Source organism: Podarcis cretensis (genome assembly GCF_951804945.1).
Source record: "Podarcis cretensis genome assembly, chromosome: 3".
Lineage (NCBI taxonomy): Eukaryota > Metazoa > Chordata > Lepidosauria > Squamata > Lacertidae > Podarcis > Podarcis cretensis.
In genome coordinates, this window is record NC_137172.1 from 117,106,826 (window position 1) to 117,122,622 (window position 15,797).

The window sequence follows — 15,797 nt, forward strand, 5'->3', positions numbered from 1 at the left end:
CCGGGTCACGTGGCCAGCGTGACAAAGCTGCATCTGGCGAGCCAGAGCCGCACACGGAAACGCCGTTTACCTTCCCGCTGGTAAGCGGTCCCTATTTATCTACTTGCACCCGGAGGTGCTTTCGAACTGCTAGGTTGGCAGGCGCTGGGACCGAGCAGCGGGAGCGCACCCCGCCGCAGGGATTCGAACCGCCGACCTTTCGATCGGCAAGCCCTAGGCGCTGAGGCTTTAACCCACAGCGCCACCTGCGTCCCCAAAGATCTTCCCCAAAGATTACAAGGTAAAAACAAGGCTGAATATACATGATCAGCAGGATGGCAGCTTCGTGGATGAGTGGGGATTTGAACCCTGGTCTCACAGGTCCTACTCCAACGCTCAAACCGTTACACCACACACTCTCTGTGTGTCTTTTTGTGTGTGTGTGTGTGTGTGTTTGTCCATCCATCTCTAAGCCTGCATTAGGGGAATTACGGTTTTCTCTCTCCCAGCGCCTGCATTAGGGGAATTACGGTACTCGCTTTGCGGGCGCGCCCGCAGCTTCCTATATAGGATTCTAGACCGAACAGGCAGCTCTGGCCCCGCCCCTCCCTTGTTGAGCCGCGACTGGGCGGAAGGGGCGGCCGAAGAAGTCTCGCGAGGGCGAAGCTTCCGTGATTCACGTTCGGCGCCGCTGCGTGATTGGCCGGAGGGAGGAAGCGCGCGCACTTCCAACGGCCGGTGAAGGAGGGGGGAAAAAAACAAAATGGCGTCGTCCGTGGCCTTCCAGCAGCTGCGAGACCTGATCGAGACGCAGGAGGCTTTGCTGGAGAGGCTGAGGCGACAGGTGGGGCGCCGTCTCTTCTCCCTCCGATAAAGGGTTGTTGGAAGGGGCGGGCTGGTTCCCTTCGGCGGTCGCCGGCCACCGAGCTGGGCAGCAGCCTGTGGGAAACGTGGGCAAAAAGCCTCGCGGATGTAGGCCTCTGCAGGCCCGCCCGCCTCTGGGCCTAGCCAACACTGCGCACACAAATCCCTATTATTATTATTATTATTATTATTATTATTAGTTTAGACACTGAGCAAGAACACTGCCACTGCTGCACGTCCTACTTCTCGCCATTGACTGTAAAGCATGGTAGTTTCATAAAACCCTATGTGTTCAAAGGCAGTAATGAATAATAATTATAATTATATCATATAATAATATATTAGTAGTAGTAGTTTAGACACTGAGCAAGAACACTGCCACTGCCCTACTTCTCACCATTGACTGTAAAGCATGGTAGTTTCATAAAGCCCTATGTGTTCAAAGGCAGTAATTAATAATTATAATTATATCATATAATAATATATTAGTAGTAGTAGTTTAGACACTGAGCAAGAACACTGCCACTGTCCTACTTCTCACCATTGACTCTAAAGCATGGTAGTTTCATAAAACCCTGTGTTCAAAGGCAGTTATTAATAATAATATATAATAATTATAATTATTATTAGTTTAGACACTGAGCAAGAACACTGCCACTGCTGCACGTCCTACTTCTTGCCATTGACTGTAAAGCATGGTAGTTTCATAAAACCCTATGTGTTCAAAGGCAGTAATTAATAATAATATATAATAATTATAATAATAATTATTATTAGTTTAGACACTGAGCAAGAACACTGCCATTGCTGCACATCCTACTTCTCGCCATTGACTGTAAAGCATGGTAGTTTCATAAAACCCTATGTGTTCAAAGGCAGTAATTAATAATAATAATAATAAATTTTATTTATACCCCGGCCAGAGCCGGGCTCAGGGCGGCTAACACCAGTAAAATCACAGTAAAAACATAATAGGAAAAAACCCAACCAATTTAAAATACAGGTTAAGATGCAGTTTAAAATGCTGCCTCATTTTAAAAGTAGCCCATAGATCAAAACCATAAGGGGAGGGAAACATAAGGGTCAGACTGAGTCCAAACCAAAGGCCAGGCGGAACAGCTCTGTCTTGCAGGTCCTGCGGAAAGATGTCAAGTCCTTCAGGGCCCTAGTCTCTTGTGACAGAGCGTTCCACCAAGTCGGGGCCAGTACTGAAAAGGCCCTGGCCCTAGTTGAGACCAATCTAACCACCTTGCGGCTTGGGACCTCCAAAATGTTGTCAGTTGTGGACCTTAAGGTCCTCCGTGTGGCATACCAGGAGAGGCGGTCCCATAGGTAGGTAGGCTGCTGAATACCAGTTTCTGGAAGTGTGAACAATGGAGGATTGTTTATTTTGTGCCCTTTCTGCTGAAAACAGGATTCTGGATTAGATAGGGGTTTTAGTCTGATCCAGCAGAACATAGGGAATTAAACATAGTGTGTGTGTTTGTATCTCCAGATAGAACCTCCAGCCTCTAAGGCAGTGTACCTTTAAAGACCAGTTGCTGGAGGGCAGGGATGACCATGTGGGTTTTCTAGCGCCATATGGCTGGCTGCTGTTGGAAACCGGACGGAAGGCTAAATGGACATTTGGTCTAATCCTGCAGGGTTTTTAATTACCGGAAGCAATTGCCTCCAAGAACACAATGAGATTATATATCTGGTTTTATTTAAGGTGGTTGCCAAATTAAGATTTCAGCCAGGACCCTCAACATGTAAGGTAAAGGTAAAGGGACCCCTGACCATTAGGTCTAGTCGTGACCGACTCTGGGGTTGCGGTGCTCATCTCACTTTATTGGCTGAGGGAGCCGGCGTATGACATGTGGCCAGCATGACTAAGCATGGCGAACCAGAGCAGCGCACAGAAACGCCGTTTACCTTCCTGCCGGAGCAGTACCTATTTATCTATGTGCACTTTGACACACTTTCGAACTGCTAGGTGGGCAGGAGCAGGGACCGAGGAACGGGAGCTCACCCCGTTGTGGGGGATTTGAACCGCCGACCTTCTGATCGGCAAGTCCTAGGCTCTGTGGTTTAACCCACAGCGCCACCCGCGTATCTAAAATAAAGCACACCTGTCATATGTGTGTAGTGCTTGTTGTAGGAACCTCAACGTAAATACTGCAATGCGTTCTATGTAAGACTGCCCTTAGGCCTAGTGTAGAAGCTCCAGCTAGGGCAGACTGCTGCGACTAGGCTGCTGCTGCAGTTGGGTGGCCAGCAGCATGTGATACTGCTGTTAAAACATCTACACTGGCTGCCCATATGCTACTGGAGCAGATTAAGGATTTTGGATTGATACACAGAGCCCTGAACAACTTGGATCCAGGATTGCCTGAGCCCTTATATCCTAGCCTTGCCCAGTTACCAAGAACACCCCTACAGGAGCTCAACTCAATCAGAAGTTGGGCAATTACTGTTGCTGGTCCCATTCTGTGGAACACTCTTCAAGCAGAGATTTGGCAGGCAACCTCACTTTTAAAGACTTTTCTGTACCGACAAGCCTATGCAGTTGATTAAAAATTATGAAACTGCATCAGTGGCTGACATACAAGTACTTTTGTAAATAAAATTGTAGTTAGTCGTAAAATGAGCAGAAGCTGTAATGCAATAGCCATAAAACAGTGTGAGCCTATCTAGATAAAGATATACCGTACCTAGAGAGGTGAAGGTTTGGAAAAACAAAAAAATGAAACCGTGCCCCCCCCAACCGTTTTTCTGTTTGTTGTTGTTGTTGTTGGTTTGGTTGCTTCCAAAATGGGGACAGAAAAATAGGGTGGGGTGGGTTTTCCACAATTTTTTCTTTTTTCTGCATGCTTTCACATCTCTAGATATGCCTAAGCCCACTGCAATCAGTAGACATAGATTGACCTAACTCAGCATAGGATCAGACTGCAAAAATAACTAATATACATTCAGCATTCCCCCCCCCCCCATAGTAATTCTCTTACACAAACAACTAATCTATAAAATGTAACATTCTTTTAACAGATAGCAATGCAGAAAGAGAACTCTGTAAGCAAGGTGGAATATGAGGCTATTATAAGGAAACTGCAGGTATGTGGCCTTCATTTAATAATTTATTTCTGATATTTTTACTCTTTCTTTTGTTAAACATAATCAAGGCAGCAGTAGAGATTGCACATTCTCAAAGATTTGTGCAAGTTCCCCTGTAGACTCATGTCTTGTGACAATGTCGATTTTTAATATCAGAAGTTAGTATCTGAATATATGAGAGTGAGGGGACTCGAGTGGCGCTGTGGTCTAAACCACTGAGCCTCTTGGGCTTGCTGATCGGAAGGTCAGCGGTTCAAATCGGCGCAACTGGGTGAGCTTCCATTCCTCTGTCCCAGCTTCTGCCAAACTAGCAGTTCGAAAACATACCAATGCTAGTAGATAAATAGATAGTGCTGCGGCGTTTCCATGTGCTCTGGCACTCATCACGGTGTCCCGTTGTGCCAGAAGCGGTTTAGTCATGCTGACCACATAACCCAGAAAGCTGTCTGTGGACAAACACTGGCTCCCTCAGCCTGAAGCGAGATGAGCACCGCAGCCCATAGTCAAAGTTTGACTGGACTTAACCAGCCGGGGTCCTTTTACTTTACACCAGAGTTGTGGCATATTTTCTGAGAGCCAGTGTGGTGTAGTGGTTAAGAGCGGTAGTCTTGTAATCTGGGGAACCGGGTTCGAGTCTCCGCTCCTCCACATGCAGCTGCTGGGTAACCTTGGGCCAGTCACACTTCTTTGAAGTCTCTCAGCCCCACTCACCTCACAGAGTGTTTGTTGTGGGGGAGAAAGGGAAAGGAGAATGTTAGCCGCTTTGAGACTCCTGAAGGGGAGTGAAAGGCGGGATATCAAATCCAAACTCCTCCTCTTCTTCTTCTTCTTCTTCTTCTTCTTCTTCTTCTTCTTCTTCTTCTTCTTCTTCTTCTTCTTTTCCTACTGATGCAGTTGAATACTTTCTTTTTTATAATGTTGGTTTACCTGTTAGGCAATCTAATAACTTAGATTTTTCAACTGTATTCTAATTTACAGAAGGAAGAGGAAGAACATGCAAAGACGAAGAGTAATCTAGCTATGGAATCCGAACAGCTGGAATTCGCCCTTGGGGAGATTGATGTTCTGTCAAAGCAACTTGAGAGGGAGAAACAAGCTTTTGACACTGCGTATGCTTGTAGATTGGTGTGGGAGTCTCTGTGAAGAGAACAGGCTCAAGTTTTGTTGTCTAAAAAGGGGAGTTGGCGACGTGATAGTTACAGTCTCCCAGAAGACCACTGACTAGCCAGTTCCCAAGGGACCAGCAGCTGCCTCTCCCCCAACCTCTGAACAGCCATGCACGTGCAAGAAAGGCAGCTCTATCTCTTTCTGCTCTTGACCACTTTGGGCAGTTCAGAGGCTGGAAGGAACGAGAAATCTGTATCCTAGCACTTGTTTTAACAACTGACCAGCTGCTCCCTGAGTCTTCATTCTCCATTATAAGCAGGTGCTAAGATTTAGCAACTGCTGGATAAGACCAGAGTATACAGCAGCAGGCTACGTGAGCCAGTAGCCTGACTGAGCTGGAAGTAGGGTTAGTATTGTTGGGCGTGCCAGAATTTTCCAAGCTAAGAGGCTTGTTTGCTGCAATGCTAAACATGTTTTCTCGTAATTACGCCCTTGTAAACATGCTTAGAATTGCAGTCATACTGCGTGCTAGCCCTAGAGCAGTGTCCTCTACCATGATGTTTCGTTCAGTTCCGGTTTTTTTATTCCCACCACCCAACCCATCAGCATTCTGTGCTCACTGAGAGTATTCAAAATAAAATAAAATAAAAATTCCTTCCAGTAGCACCTTAGAGACCAACTACGTTTGTTATTGGTATGAGCTTTCATGTGCATGCTACTGGAAGGAAATTTTTTTACATTTTGTTTCGACTATGGCAGACCAACATGAGAATATTCAGTCCACATTGTACTGTTTGGGGTTTCCCCCCTTAGGGCTGGCTATCTATTTTTACTTCTGTAAATGTTAGTACTCCCTCAAGCCTCATGTGTGTGGATGGTTATTTCTGTGATGTTTTGGTTATACAAGGAACGGATCCACACTCTGAGAGTGAGTTCAGTATAAAAGAGAAAGTTTGGATCCTGTGAAGTGGTGTATGTGGATCTTTTCAAGTCACTGCAACAACATAACAGAAGCTTAAAGGGGATCAGTGCAACGTACACACTTAAATCTGTAGCCTAACTAGCACTGTTCTACTGATCAGTCAGCTCCTTAATTACAAAGGTCAAGTTTCCAAAGGTGCATAAGTAGCAGGTATGACTTGCTCCTGATCATCTTATCTGACCGATAACAACATTTGAACTACTTATTCCAGCTGTATTTAAAGGTATTGACATGTGTGACTAAAATAATATTCCTTCTGTTGTAGACTTTCTCGGGTAAAAAGCAAAGTGCGGAAGGAATCGATCCAAAAAGACAAGCTGTTGAGCAAATGCGCTGGTAAATTCACTAGATTATTTTATCGTCTCAGACTGAGGATTACTTGAGAAATTAACCCTTTTAGGCACTTAGCCAGTATGGTGTAGTGGTTGAGAGTGGTAGACTTGTAATCTGGTGAACGGGGTTTTCTTCCCTGCTCCTCCACATGCAGCTGCTGGGTGACCTTGGGCCAGTCACACTTCTTTGAAGTCTCTCAGCCCCACTCACCTCACAGAGTGTTTGTTGTGGGGGAGGAAGGGAAAGGAGAATGTTAGCCGCTTTGAGACTCCTTCGGGTAGTGACAAAGCGGGATATCAAATCCAAACTCCTCCTCTTCTTCTTCTTAAAAGGAATGCCTAAAAGCCTAATTCCTCAAGTAAAAATGTATACTTAAAAATGTTGGCAAGCAGGCAAGCTTGAAAACAGGTACACTATAGATAGATAGATAGATACAGTAGTACCTCTGGTTACGTACTTAATTCGTTCCGGAGGTCCGTTCTTAACCTGAAACTGTTCTTAACCTGGAGACCACTTTAGCTAATGGGGCCTCCTGCTGCTGTGGCACTGCCGGAGCACGATTTCTGTTCTCATCCTGAAGCAAAGTTCTTAACCTGAAGCACTATTTCTAGGTTAGCGGAGTGTGTAACCTGAAGTGTATGTAACCTGAAGTGTATGTAAGCCGAGGTACCACTGTATAGATACAGATACAGATACAGTGGTGCCTCGCAAGACGAAAAGAATCCGTTCCGCGAGTCTCTTCGTCTAGCGGTTTTTTCGTCTTGCGAAGCAAGCCCACTGACGGCTTAGCGGATTAGCGCTATTAGCGCTTTAGCAGCTTTTAGCGGATAAGCGGCTTAGCGGCTTAGAAAAAGGGGGGGAAACCTCGCAGGAACTCGCAAGACATTTTCGTCTTGCGAAGCAAGCCCATAGGAAATTCGTTTTGCGAAGCACCTCCAAAACGGAAAACTCTTTCGTCTAGCGAGTTTTCCATCTTGCGAGGCATTCGTCTTGCGGGGCACCACTGTACAGATATGTTTGGCAGCAGCTCCCTATCGTCCTGCGCTCAGGGGCATAGATGCATTTGCCTCCACTTTCTTTGCACCTTGCGTATTCTGTCAATGTCATGGGCCCCTCAGTAGGTCTGGATCTGATTAGTGCCTAGATGGGTGACTACCCTCAGGCAATTAAACTGCCTTGGGTTTCATGCTGGAAGAAAGGCAGGATATAAATGTAAGAAAATAAATAAATATGTCTATTATTTTTTTTATCCTGGGCACAGAATTCAGTTTCTAGAGCATGTAGTACCTACAGCACTACCTATTTGGGTTGATTATAACCAAACCAGGGTAATACAGTTTGAGACTTTGCTGGGAATTCTGTGTACATTAACTTTGTTTTGTGCCCTTTGACTTTGATATTTGGAAAGCAAAAGCACAAATCAGTGATTTCCAAATTCCTCCTACAGAAATTGAGACCCATATTCAAAAACAGGAAGACGTTCTGAACTACAAAGAAAATGAGATCAGGGAGCTGCAGAACTTCATCAACAACCAGAAGCAAACATTAAAGTAAGTATATATTTTTATCTAAGACAATTTTAGTAGATTCTTTGAAAATACGTAGGTAACTGAGTTAACTATTTCCCTTTTATTACTATTACTATTATTAAATTTATATATCGCCCTTCAAGAGATCCCAGGGCGGTTCACAGAATACAATACAAGATAAAACACAAGTAAATAATTAAAAGAAAACAAAACAATACCCTCCTTCCAACAGATACATTTAAAGGCTGTAGGATCTAAGTATTTCTTTTCATTTGTAATCACAATTTTCCTCCACCTGACACTTCCTCAGATCTCAGGGTGTGGTGTGAAATAGAGAATACTGCTCACTGAGACATTTACACCCTTCCTTTGGAACCACTGTCTAAATAGATATTTTTACAGTTATCCTCAAACTTGTTTCGTACTTGTGGCATCCCCTCCTTTTTTGTTTGTGCGTAAGCTTTCACATCCATTTTTTAAAAAAACAATTAATGGCAGTTTGTAGAAATAAACCAACTTCATAAACCAGCTTTGTTGGTTTCCTCCCCTGGGGTATTTTCCTGCTTTCTTAACTGTACTATTCTTTCTGGGTTGCCGTGCTGCTAGTAGTTGCTTAGTACCGTAGCTGTGGTTAATGCTGATACAGTGGTGCCTCGCAAGACGAAATTAATCCGTTCCGCGAGTCTCTTCGTCTAGCGGTTTTTCGTCTTGCGAAGCAAGCCCATTGACGGCTTAGCAGATTAGCGCTATTAGCGGTTTAGCGGCTTTTAGCGGCTTAGCGGATAAGCGACTTAGCGGCTTAGAAAAAGGGGGGGAAGGGGAAAAAACCCGCAGGAACTTGCAAGACATTTTCGTCTTGCGAAGCAAACCCATAGGAAATTCGTTTTGCGAAGCGCCTCCAAAATGGAAAACTCTTTCGTCTAGCGGGTTTTCCGTCTTGCGAGGCATTCGTCTTGCGGGGCACCACTGTAATAGAAACCAGTGATCTGTTTGATAAGGCATGTGTTTCTAACGGAGTATGTGGAAGCAGTAACTCATTTAAAGACCCCTTGGCAAAGAATGGGTGGTATCGAGCTAAGTTTTACTCAGAGTAGATTCATTGAAATTAATGAACATTAATCCATCAGTCCATTAATTTCAGTGGGTCTACTATAAATAAATTTCATTGAATACCACCCGGTGAAATTATCATAGGAAGTCCAACATTCTGTTTTTCTTTATCAATTGGTTGTATATTGAAATGATTGTTCAGGAGTCGGCACACACATAATAGTGTTGCATTTATTTTCCTGATATTTCACACGTGCCACAGATCAGTAAGTACTTAGATGTCTATTTTCACAAAGAAATTTGCATGGCAAATGTTCTTACAATGTGCTTTCTGGTTTTTGTTGTTGTTTTGTTTTGCAGGAAGCAAGCATCTGAATTCAAGATACAAAAACAACAGGAAAGTTACATAGCAAAAGTGCTTGGGAGAAAGAACAAAAAGGATTTGAAATATCCGTAGATGAATTCCCTTAAGTCACTTGGTTCTAATCTTACTCTTTGATGTTTTGAAATTAAAAATGAACTTCTAAGTTTTTCCATCAAGAAATTACTCTGCCTGTAATTTAAGTGAGGTTTCACCTCTAAATGCCAACTTTCCCTACTTCAATTCTGTCCAATGGGACCAATATTGGATGTATGAATTACTGTACATCGTTAGGTGGACAAAGACTACTGCATTGGATTCTGTATATTTAAGCATAAGGTACCATCTTTTCAATCTGGATATGAAAGGCAGTCAAGACCCCAATGATCTTTAAAGCATCTGTGGGTTTTAATAAAATCACTACTACATAGTGTAGTAATTCAATAACTATGTATTTATGGTACTTTAATATGTTGTTCCTGGTGTGGGTGGGACTATGAGGTTACCATTGCAGCCATGTACATGTCTACTCAGAAGTAGGTCACACTGAGTTCAAAAGATGTGAAGGTAAGTGAGTAAAGAATTGCAGGAGCTCATTTCTAAGCTAGCACATGCCATTCAAGGCTGTCTATCATTTTCCCACTTTAGCTGTTTAGAAACATTTTCAAAGGGAAGTGGCAACGAATGGAAGAGAAAAACAAATAGCTTCAAACAATTAAAAGGCTGCCACGTGGTATATCTTCTCAAAGCCACACTCTTCTTTCCCAGCCCTGGGATGAGGCTGCAGAGGGTGGAGTCTTTGCAGATGCAGCTGGAATCTTACGCCTTAGCTGCAAAGATTTCTCCCCAAAATGGGTCTTGAATTCAGTGCTGAATTTGCAGCAAGGGTTGGATAGGAGCTCTAGCCAATGGAACCAGGAATAAATTAGGACCCCTATTGCACCTGATGGGGCCAGAGGTAACCCACGTCTGTGCTAGACACTCAGTGGCGAGGGAAAGACTCTTGTGTACATGTTTCAGGGCATTTGTATCACATATTCCATGATTGTGCTGCAGGCTGCAATCCTAAACACCGTTGCTAGCCTTACTGAACTCTCTGGAACTTCTGAGTTCCATGCATAAAACTGCACCAATCTTTACAGCTTCTCTTTGGCCCTTTCTGCATTATCTTTTAAAAACATACAGTTGTTAGTTCTTCTTTTATCCCCTTAAACTGGTGCTTCTTTTGTAAAGAACATTTATTTTCCAAACACTAAAGTACAATGTTTTGTACCTGGGATTATGCACTGCCAACTCTAGGATTGGTATATATCCTTTGCTGTTGTCCTTGTAAACTTAACCTGTTTATGTGGGTATTGTGGGAACCAATTATTGTTCTCTGTGATGTTAAGTGATAGGTAAACTTTTTAGTTTGAAAACTCAACTATGAAACTTAGTGCTGTGTGTGTATTTGTATAGCAAGTTCTTACCTTTCCAAAAGCAAACTAAATCACTTATCTTCTCTGAAATACACTGACTGGATTTCTTGTTTTTCTACAACCGTACAACAGAAGATTTAAAAAAGAATAGAAGAGAGAGAAAATAGATGAAGTACTGAATTGTATTAGCCTGCTAACCACTTGTACTTGTATGTTTCAGGATACATTCAAAAACATTTGCAGTGTTTGAAGACCCTCTCATGTAATCTAATTTGAACATATCCAGCTGCCACTCACTTATGTTCAGTGGGATTCTTGACTTTGCGCTCCCGCTGCTCGGTCCCAGCGCCTGCCAACCTAGCAGTTCGAAAGCACCTCCGGGTGCAAGTAGATAAATAGGGACCGCTTACCAGCGGGAAGGTAAACGGCGTTTCCGTGTGCGGCTCTGGCTCGCCAGAGCAGCGATGTCACGCTGGCCACGTGACCCGGAAGTGTCTCCGGACAGCGCTGGCCCCTGGCCTCTTAAGTGAGATGGGCGCACAACCCCAGAGTCTGTCAAGACTGGCCCGTACGGGCAGGGGTACCTTTACCTTTACCTTTTTAGTTTGCCTTAAAGGGAAGATTTCTTTTTTAAAAAATATTAAATTACTGGTATTACCGTTAGGTGCTAAATAGGAGCTACTGAAGGGCAATTCCCTAAGGCATGTAGTTGAAGCCTCAGTAGTTTGTCCTTTTTGTTTTTGTTTAGCAGTCAGTAGGAGTAGAGTTCCATACTACTGATTTTGCCCAAAAAATTATAATCTTTGGTTTTAATTTTTGTTTGCTGTTTGATTTTGTAGAAAAGATAATAGATTGCAGGGGGGCCCATGCAAAACCAAGACTACCACATTACCTAATTCATACTGTGGCAGGTCAGATTTCATATGATGGCATTGGTCAGGTGTTGACAGTACTATGTAAAGGATAACATGTGATTGAGGTAACACTTTATTCATAAGGGGAATACAGTAGCAGCTATGTTGGGCTATGTGTAAAAATACAGACATCTAGCCAGACACAAAGATTAGGAACATTAAACATTACAGTGGTACCTCGGGTTACATATGCTTCAGGTTACAGACTCCGCTAACCCAGAAATAGTGCTTCAGGTTAAGAACTTTGCTTCAGGATGAGAACAAAAATTGTGCTCCAGCGGCGCAGCAGCAGCAGGAGGCCCCATTAGCTAAAGTAGTGCTTCAGGTTAAGAACAGTTTCAGGTTAAGAACGGACCTCCGGAACGAATTAAGTACTTAACCCGAGGTACCACTGTACTTGCAAGAAAGCGGGGGTTTTCCCCCAGCTGTGGACTGAGCTCATCAGTTCTTTTAAGGCTGGACAGCACTGGCTTTTATTTAAGTAGTTTCTGTGCCACCATTTCACACATACAAAGTGTATCACAAACATTTTCTGGTTGGGTTACCTTGCCTACAGCTCCTAGATTTCCTATTGTTGTTGTTTAGTCGTTTAGTCATGTCTGACTCTTTGTGACCCCATGGACCAGAGCACGCCAGGCACTCCTGTCTTCTACTGCCTCCCGCAGTTTGGTCAAACTCATGCTGGTAGCTTCAAGAACACTGTCCCACCATCTCGTCCTCTGTCATCCCCTTCTCCTTGTGCCCTCCATCTTTCCCAACATCAGGGTCTTTTCCAGGGAGTCTTCTCTTCTCATGAGGCGGCCAAAATACTGGAGCCTCAGCTTCACGATCTGTCCTTCCAGTGAGGACTCAGGGCTGATTTCCTAGTGTTCTGTATATTTGCAGAGAAACACAGTTTGGTTATGAATGCCTGTTTACTTTTTAACACAGGTTATGGCCCCATATCTGGTGAGGCTATAGAGTCAAAAATTCTCTTAGAAGATGGGTAAATTCCAAACAGGAATGAACTAGAGCTGCTTGGTTCAGCCTCCGCTGGCTGATGTCCCAGACCTAGTGAATGCCTGGCATTTGGCACTGACTCCATCTGGAATGCCTACAGTAACGGAGAATCAACCCTCACAATTCATTCGGGTCTTGTACACTTGCACCTATACAAATAGCTGTGTGGGACTTTTCACAGTATACTGTTTTTGAGCCCAGCTTTTGGCAAAATGCCTTGAACACTACAGGCACAAGGTTGTTGGCATCCGTCCGTCTCGGGAATGCGCCTTTGGGGCTGAAGTCAAGCTGTTGGAAGGTTGCAGCGCCTGCTGTGGCTGTAGAGACCGATACGGGAGAGACATGTTTCATTGCAAGTGGGGCAGATGAAGGCGTTCAGTTTTGCTGCTACAGGTGCACCATGGCGTTCCTTCTCTCTGCATTCCTCCCAGCAGTCATTCCTCCTGTGGTCACTGCTGTGGATACACGACCCAATTGTCTATCTCCAGGCACTGCGATCACCTGCAAGGGATTCCCACACTGGGTTGATGCTGCCAGCATTCATGTCAAGTTTGCAGACACCTTTGTAACAAATAAATAGCTCACATTTTGCTTTCAGTTTAAAGGGTTAATTGACATGCCACTTTTTCTGATTTTTATTTTTTAAATTCCCAAGACTTTAAATTTAGCTCCATTGGTGAACCGATCTGACCTAGCGTATCCAGTAGCTTACAGTCTTGGCATGCCCCCAGTGGATTAACACCTCCTGCTGTTACTTTGCTGATCTTTTTAAATAAATAAATTGGTTTACTGTAGTTTTCAGCAAGATTGCAGCTTATTCTGCACATTTTTTATCTATCTGCAATGTCTTTGTTTGTGCTCCAGTTAAAGAATGGTTTTCTTTTGAACAGAAAAAAGGCAGGGGACTTTATTTATTTGACTTTCTTTATTTTGTGGATGTGGAATCTGGAAGGTTATTTTAGACTCTTTTAGAATCTAAACGCAGCTCATAGCTAAGAATTAAAACAGGTTTGGCACTCTCTTTGGGAATCGGCCAGCTCAGTCTGTGTTAGATATACTTCAGCTACCTTGGCAACATTTCAGTTTTGTGATGATGTTTGGGGAGTTGGATCGATGAAGCCTTCTGACATTTAGACACTGAAATATTCACAAGAACTCACGTTGCACTAATAGTAGGAGTGCTTCCAGTGGTAATTTTAACCTTAATTTAGCAGCTGCTTGTCAATAAAGAGTTTTTGTTGCTGGTACTGTTGGAGTAAACTTCAACGCTCGGAAGTTATTTCAGTTGGCCCTGAAATAACTAAGTGCTTTACGTGCCTAGCATGAGCTACTTGAGACAATGGGAAATGAAAAATTAAATGATGCAGGGAAAGCATCTTTTTAAAGTGTGTTTAGTGAAGCTTACTTTGGCTCAAGGTTGTTTTCTGCTGCTCCAGAGAAGCGGACACGGAGCAATGGTTCCAAACTACAAGAAAGAAGATTCCACCTAAACATTAGGAAGAACTTCCTGACAGTAAGAGCTGTTTGACAGTGGAATTTGCTGCCAAGGAGTGTGGTGGAGTCTCCTTCTTTGGAGGTCTTTAAGCAGAGGCTTGACAACCATATGTCAGGAGTGCTCTGATGGTGTTTCCTGCTTGGCAGGGGGTTGGACTCAATGGCCCTTGTGGTCTCTTCCAACTCTATGATTCTATGATTCTATGACTTCCACTATGGTGGAAGTTGTAATTCAACAACATCTGGAGGGACAAAGGTTCCCCACTCCTTTATATAATGAGATTATGGAAGTCTCCAGAACTGAGCTATAAAAATCTGCATTCATTTGGGGCTGAGGGCTTTTGAAACCTTAAGTCATTGAGATCCATTTCTCACACACAGAAAAACAATTTAAAATACATCTGAATATTTGGGCTGCAATGCAGTTTTAGTCCACGTTGGTCTGTTTAACAGAGCAAGATATGCAATGACAGAACAGGAGAAATGAGGCAGTTCACAAAAATAAGAATTTTGTGTGGGGCAAAAGTCAAGTTCAGCTTTGATACCACAACAGTACTCTCACTCCTTATGAAATGTGCAAAGATTATTCTCTAGGGACAGGCTTTCCAGCTCCAGTATCTATCAGCTGATGTAGTGGCAGGTAGTGGGGGCAGGGAGGCAAATAAGCTGAACATATCAATGGAAGTCATAAAAGCAGAGAGATAAAGAGCAACCTGATATTCAAGTACAGCAGTTGACCTCAGAAATACACATTTTAGGTGCCCAGATATTTTCCCAACGGGACCTGCATGACTTGCAGGCAGTGATTACTCAAAGCACCCATTTATTTCTACGTAATCTGCTGCCATGCAAGTATGTTTAGGATTGTAAGGTAAAGGTAAAGGGACCCCTGACCATTAGGTCCAGTCGTGACCGACTCTGGGGTTGCGGCGCTCATCTCGCTTTATTGGCTGAGGGAGCCGGCATACAGCTTCCGGGTCATGTGGCCAGCATGACTAAGCCACTTCTGGCGAACCAGAGCAGCGCACGGAAACACCATTTACCTTCCCACCGGAGCGGTACCTATTTATCTACTTGCACTTTGAAGTGCTTTCGAACTGCTAGGTTGGCAGGAGCTAGGTTAGGATTGTAGCCTGTGCATTAAAAAAATATATCCCAAGGGTGCATACCCACAGAGCATCAGAACTGCTCATGAGTTAAGTCCTCCATCAGCTTTGTGAGGAGGCCTGCTGAGCTCACTCTTCTGAGTAGAGATCTGGTGGTAAGTACTTTTCTGTGGCTTGAAATCGAGCCCTCATCACACTAGATCTCATGCACATTCAATGAAGCTGAATGTTCAGGACAGATAAAATACATATTTGTGTAGTGTATAGTTCAGGAGGCAGAGAATCCTCTTTAAAAGAGGATTAGACAAATTCATTGTAATGAGGGCTTTCAATGGCTACAAAGCCATGGTGGTTGTTATGTACTGAAGTTCTCATGACCGGCAGAATCCGCGACCAAGAGAAAGAGACTGTGGAAGAAGACTGGAAGAAGTTTAAAATATATCTTAAGAGTTACTATAAAATTGAGGAGTGCTAAAATGCTAAGGGAGAGGAAGACGTAGAATTACAGCGGTAAATTTTGTTTAGTTTAGGGTGAAATTGAAAAGGAGAATGAATTTATATTTAATTG

General features: G+C 43.6%; 1 protein-coding gene across 2 annotated transcripts; it reads left to right on the forward strand.

Annotated features, from left to right (window-relative positions):
• Positions 1–668: 668 nt before the first annotated feature.
• SPATA24 (spermatogenesis associated 24) lies at positions 669–10,806 on the forward strand. Of its 2 annotated transcripts, XR_013837038.1 has the most exons (7): positions 669–823; positions 3,871–3,936; positions 4,915–5,045; positions 6,291–6,361; positions 7,806–7,908; positions 9,298–10,093; positions 10,129–10,806. XR_013837038.1 is itself a non-coding variant. In XM_079970186.1 (6 exons), exons 1-6 carry the CDS (start codon positions 743–745, stop codon positions 9,392–9,394), a joined length of 549 nt encoding a protein of 182 aa, XP_079826312.1. In that variant the 5' UTR covers positions 669–742; the 3' UTR covers positions 9,395–10,806. The 2 variants fall into 2 exon arrangements, 1 of the variants encoding a protein (XP_079826312.1); XM_079970186.1 differs by having other exon boundaries at positions 9,298–10,806.
• Positions 10,807–15,797: the final 4,991 nt, after the last annotated feature.

Excerpts from the sequence above, each read along its gene's own strand:
- SPATA24 (XM_079970186.1), top strand. The coding sequence starts at position 743 with ATGGCGTCGTCCGTGGCCTTCCAGCAGCTGCGAGACCTGATCGAGACG. Across the intron at positions 3,937-4,914 it reads CTATTATAAGGAAACTGCAG|AAGGAAGAGGAAGAACATGC; the intron begins GTATGTGGCCTT and ends TCTAATTTACAG. Across the intron at positions 5,046-6,290 it reads AAACAAGCTTTTGACACTGC|ACTTTCTCGGGTAAAAAGCA; the intron begins GTATGCTTGTAG and ends CTTCTGTTGTAG.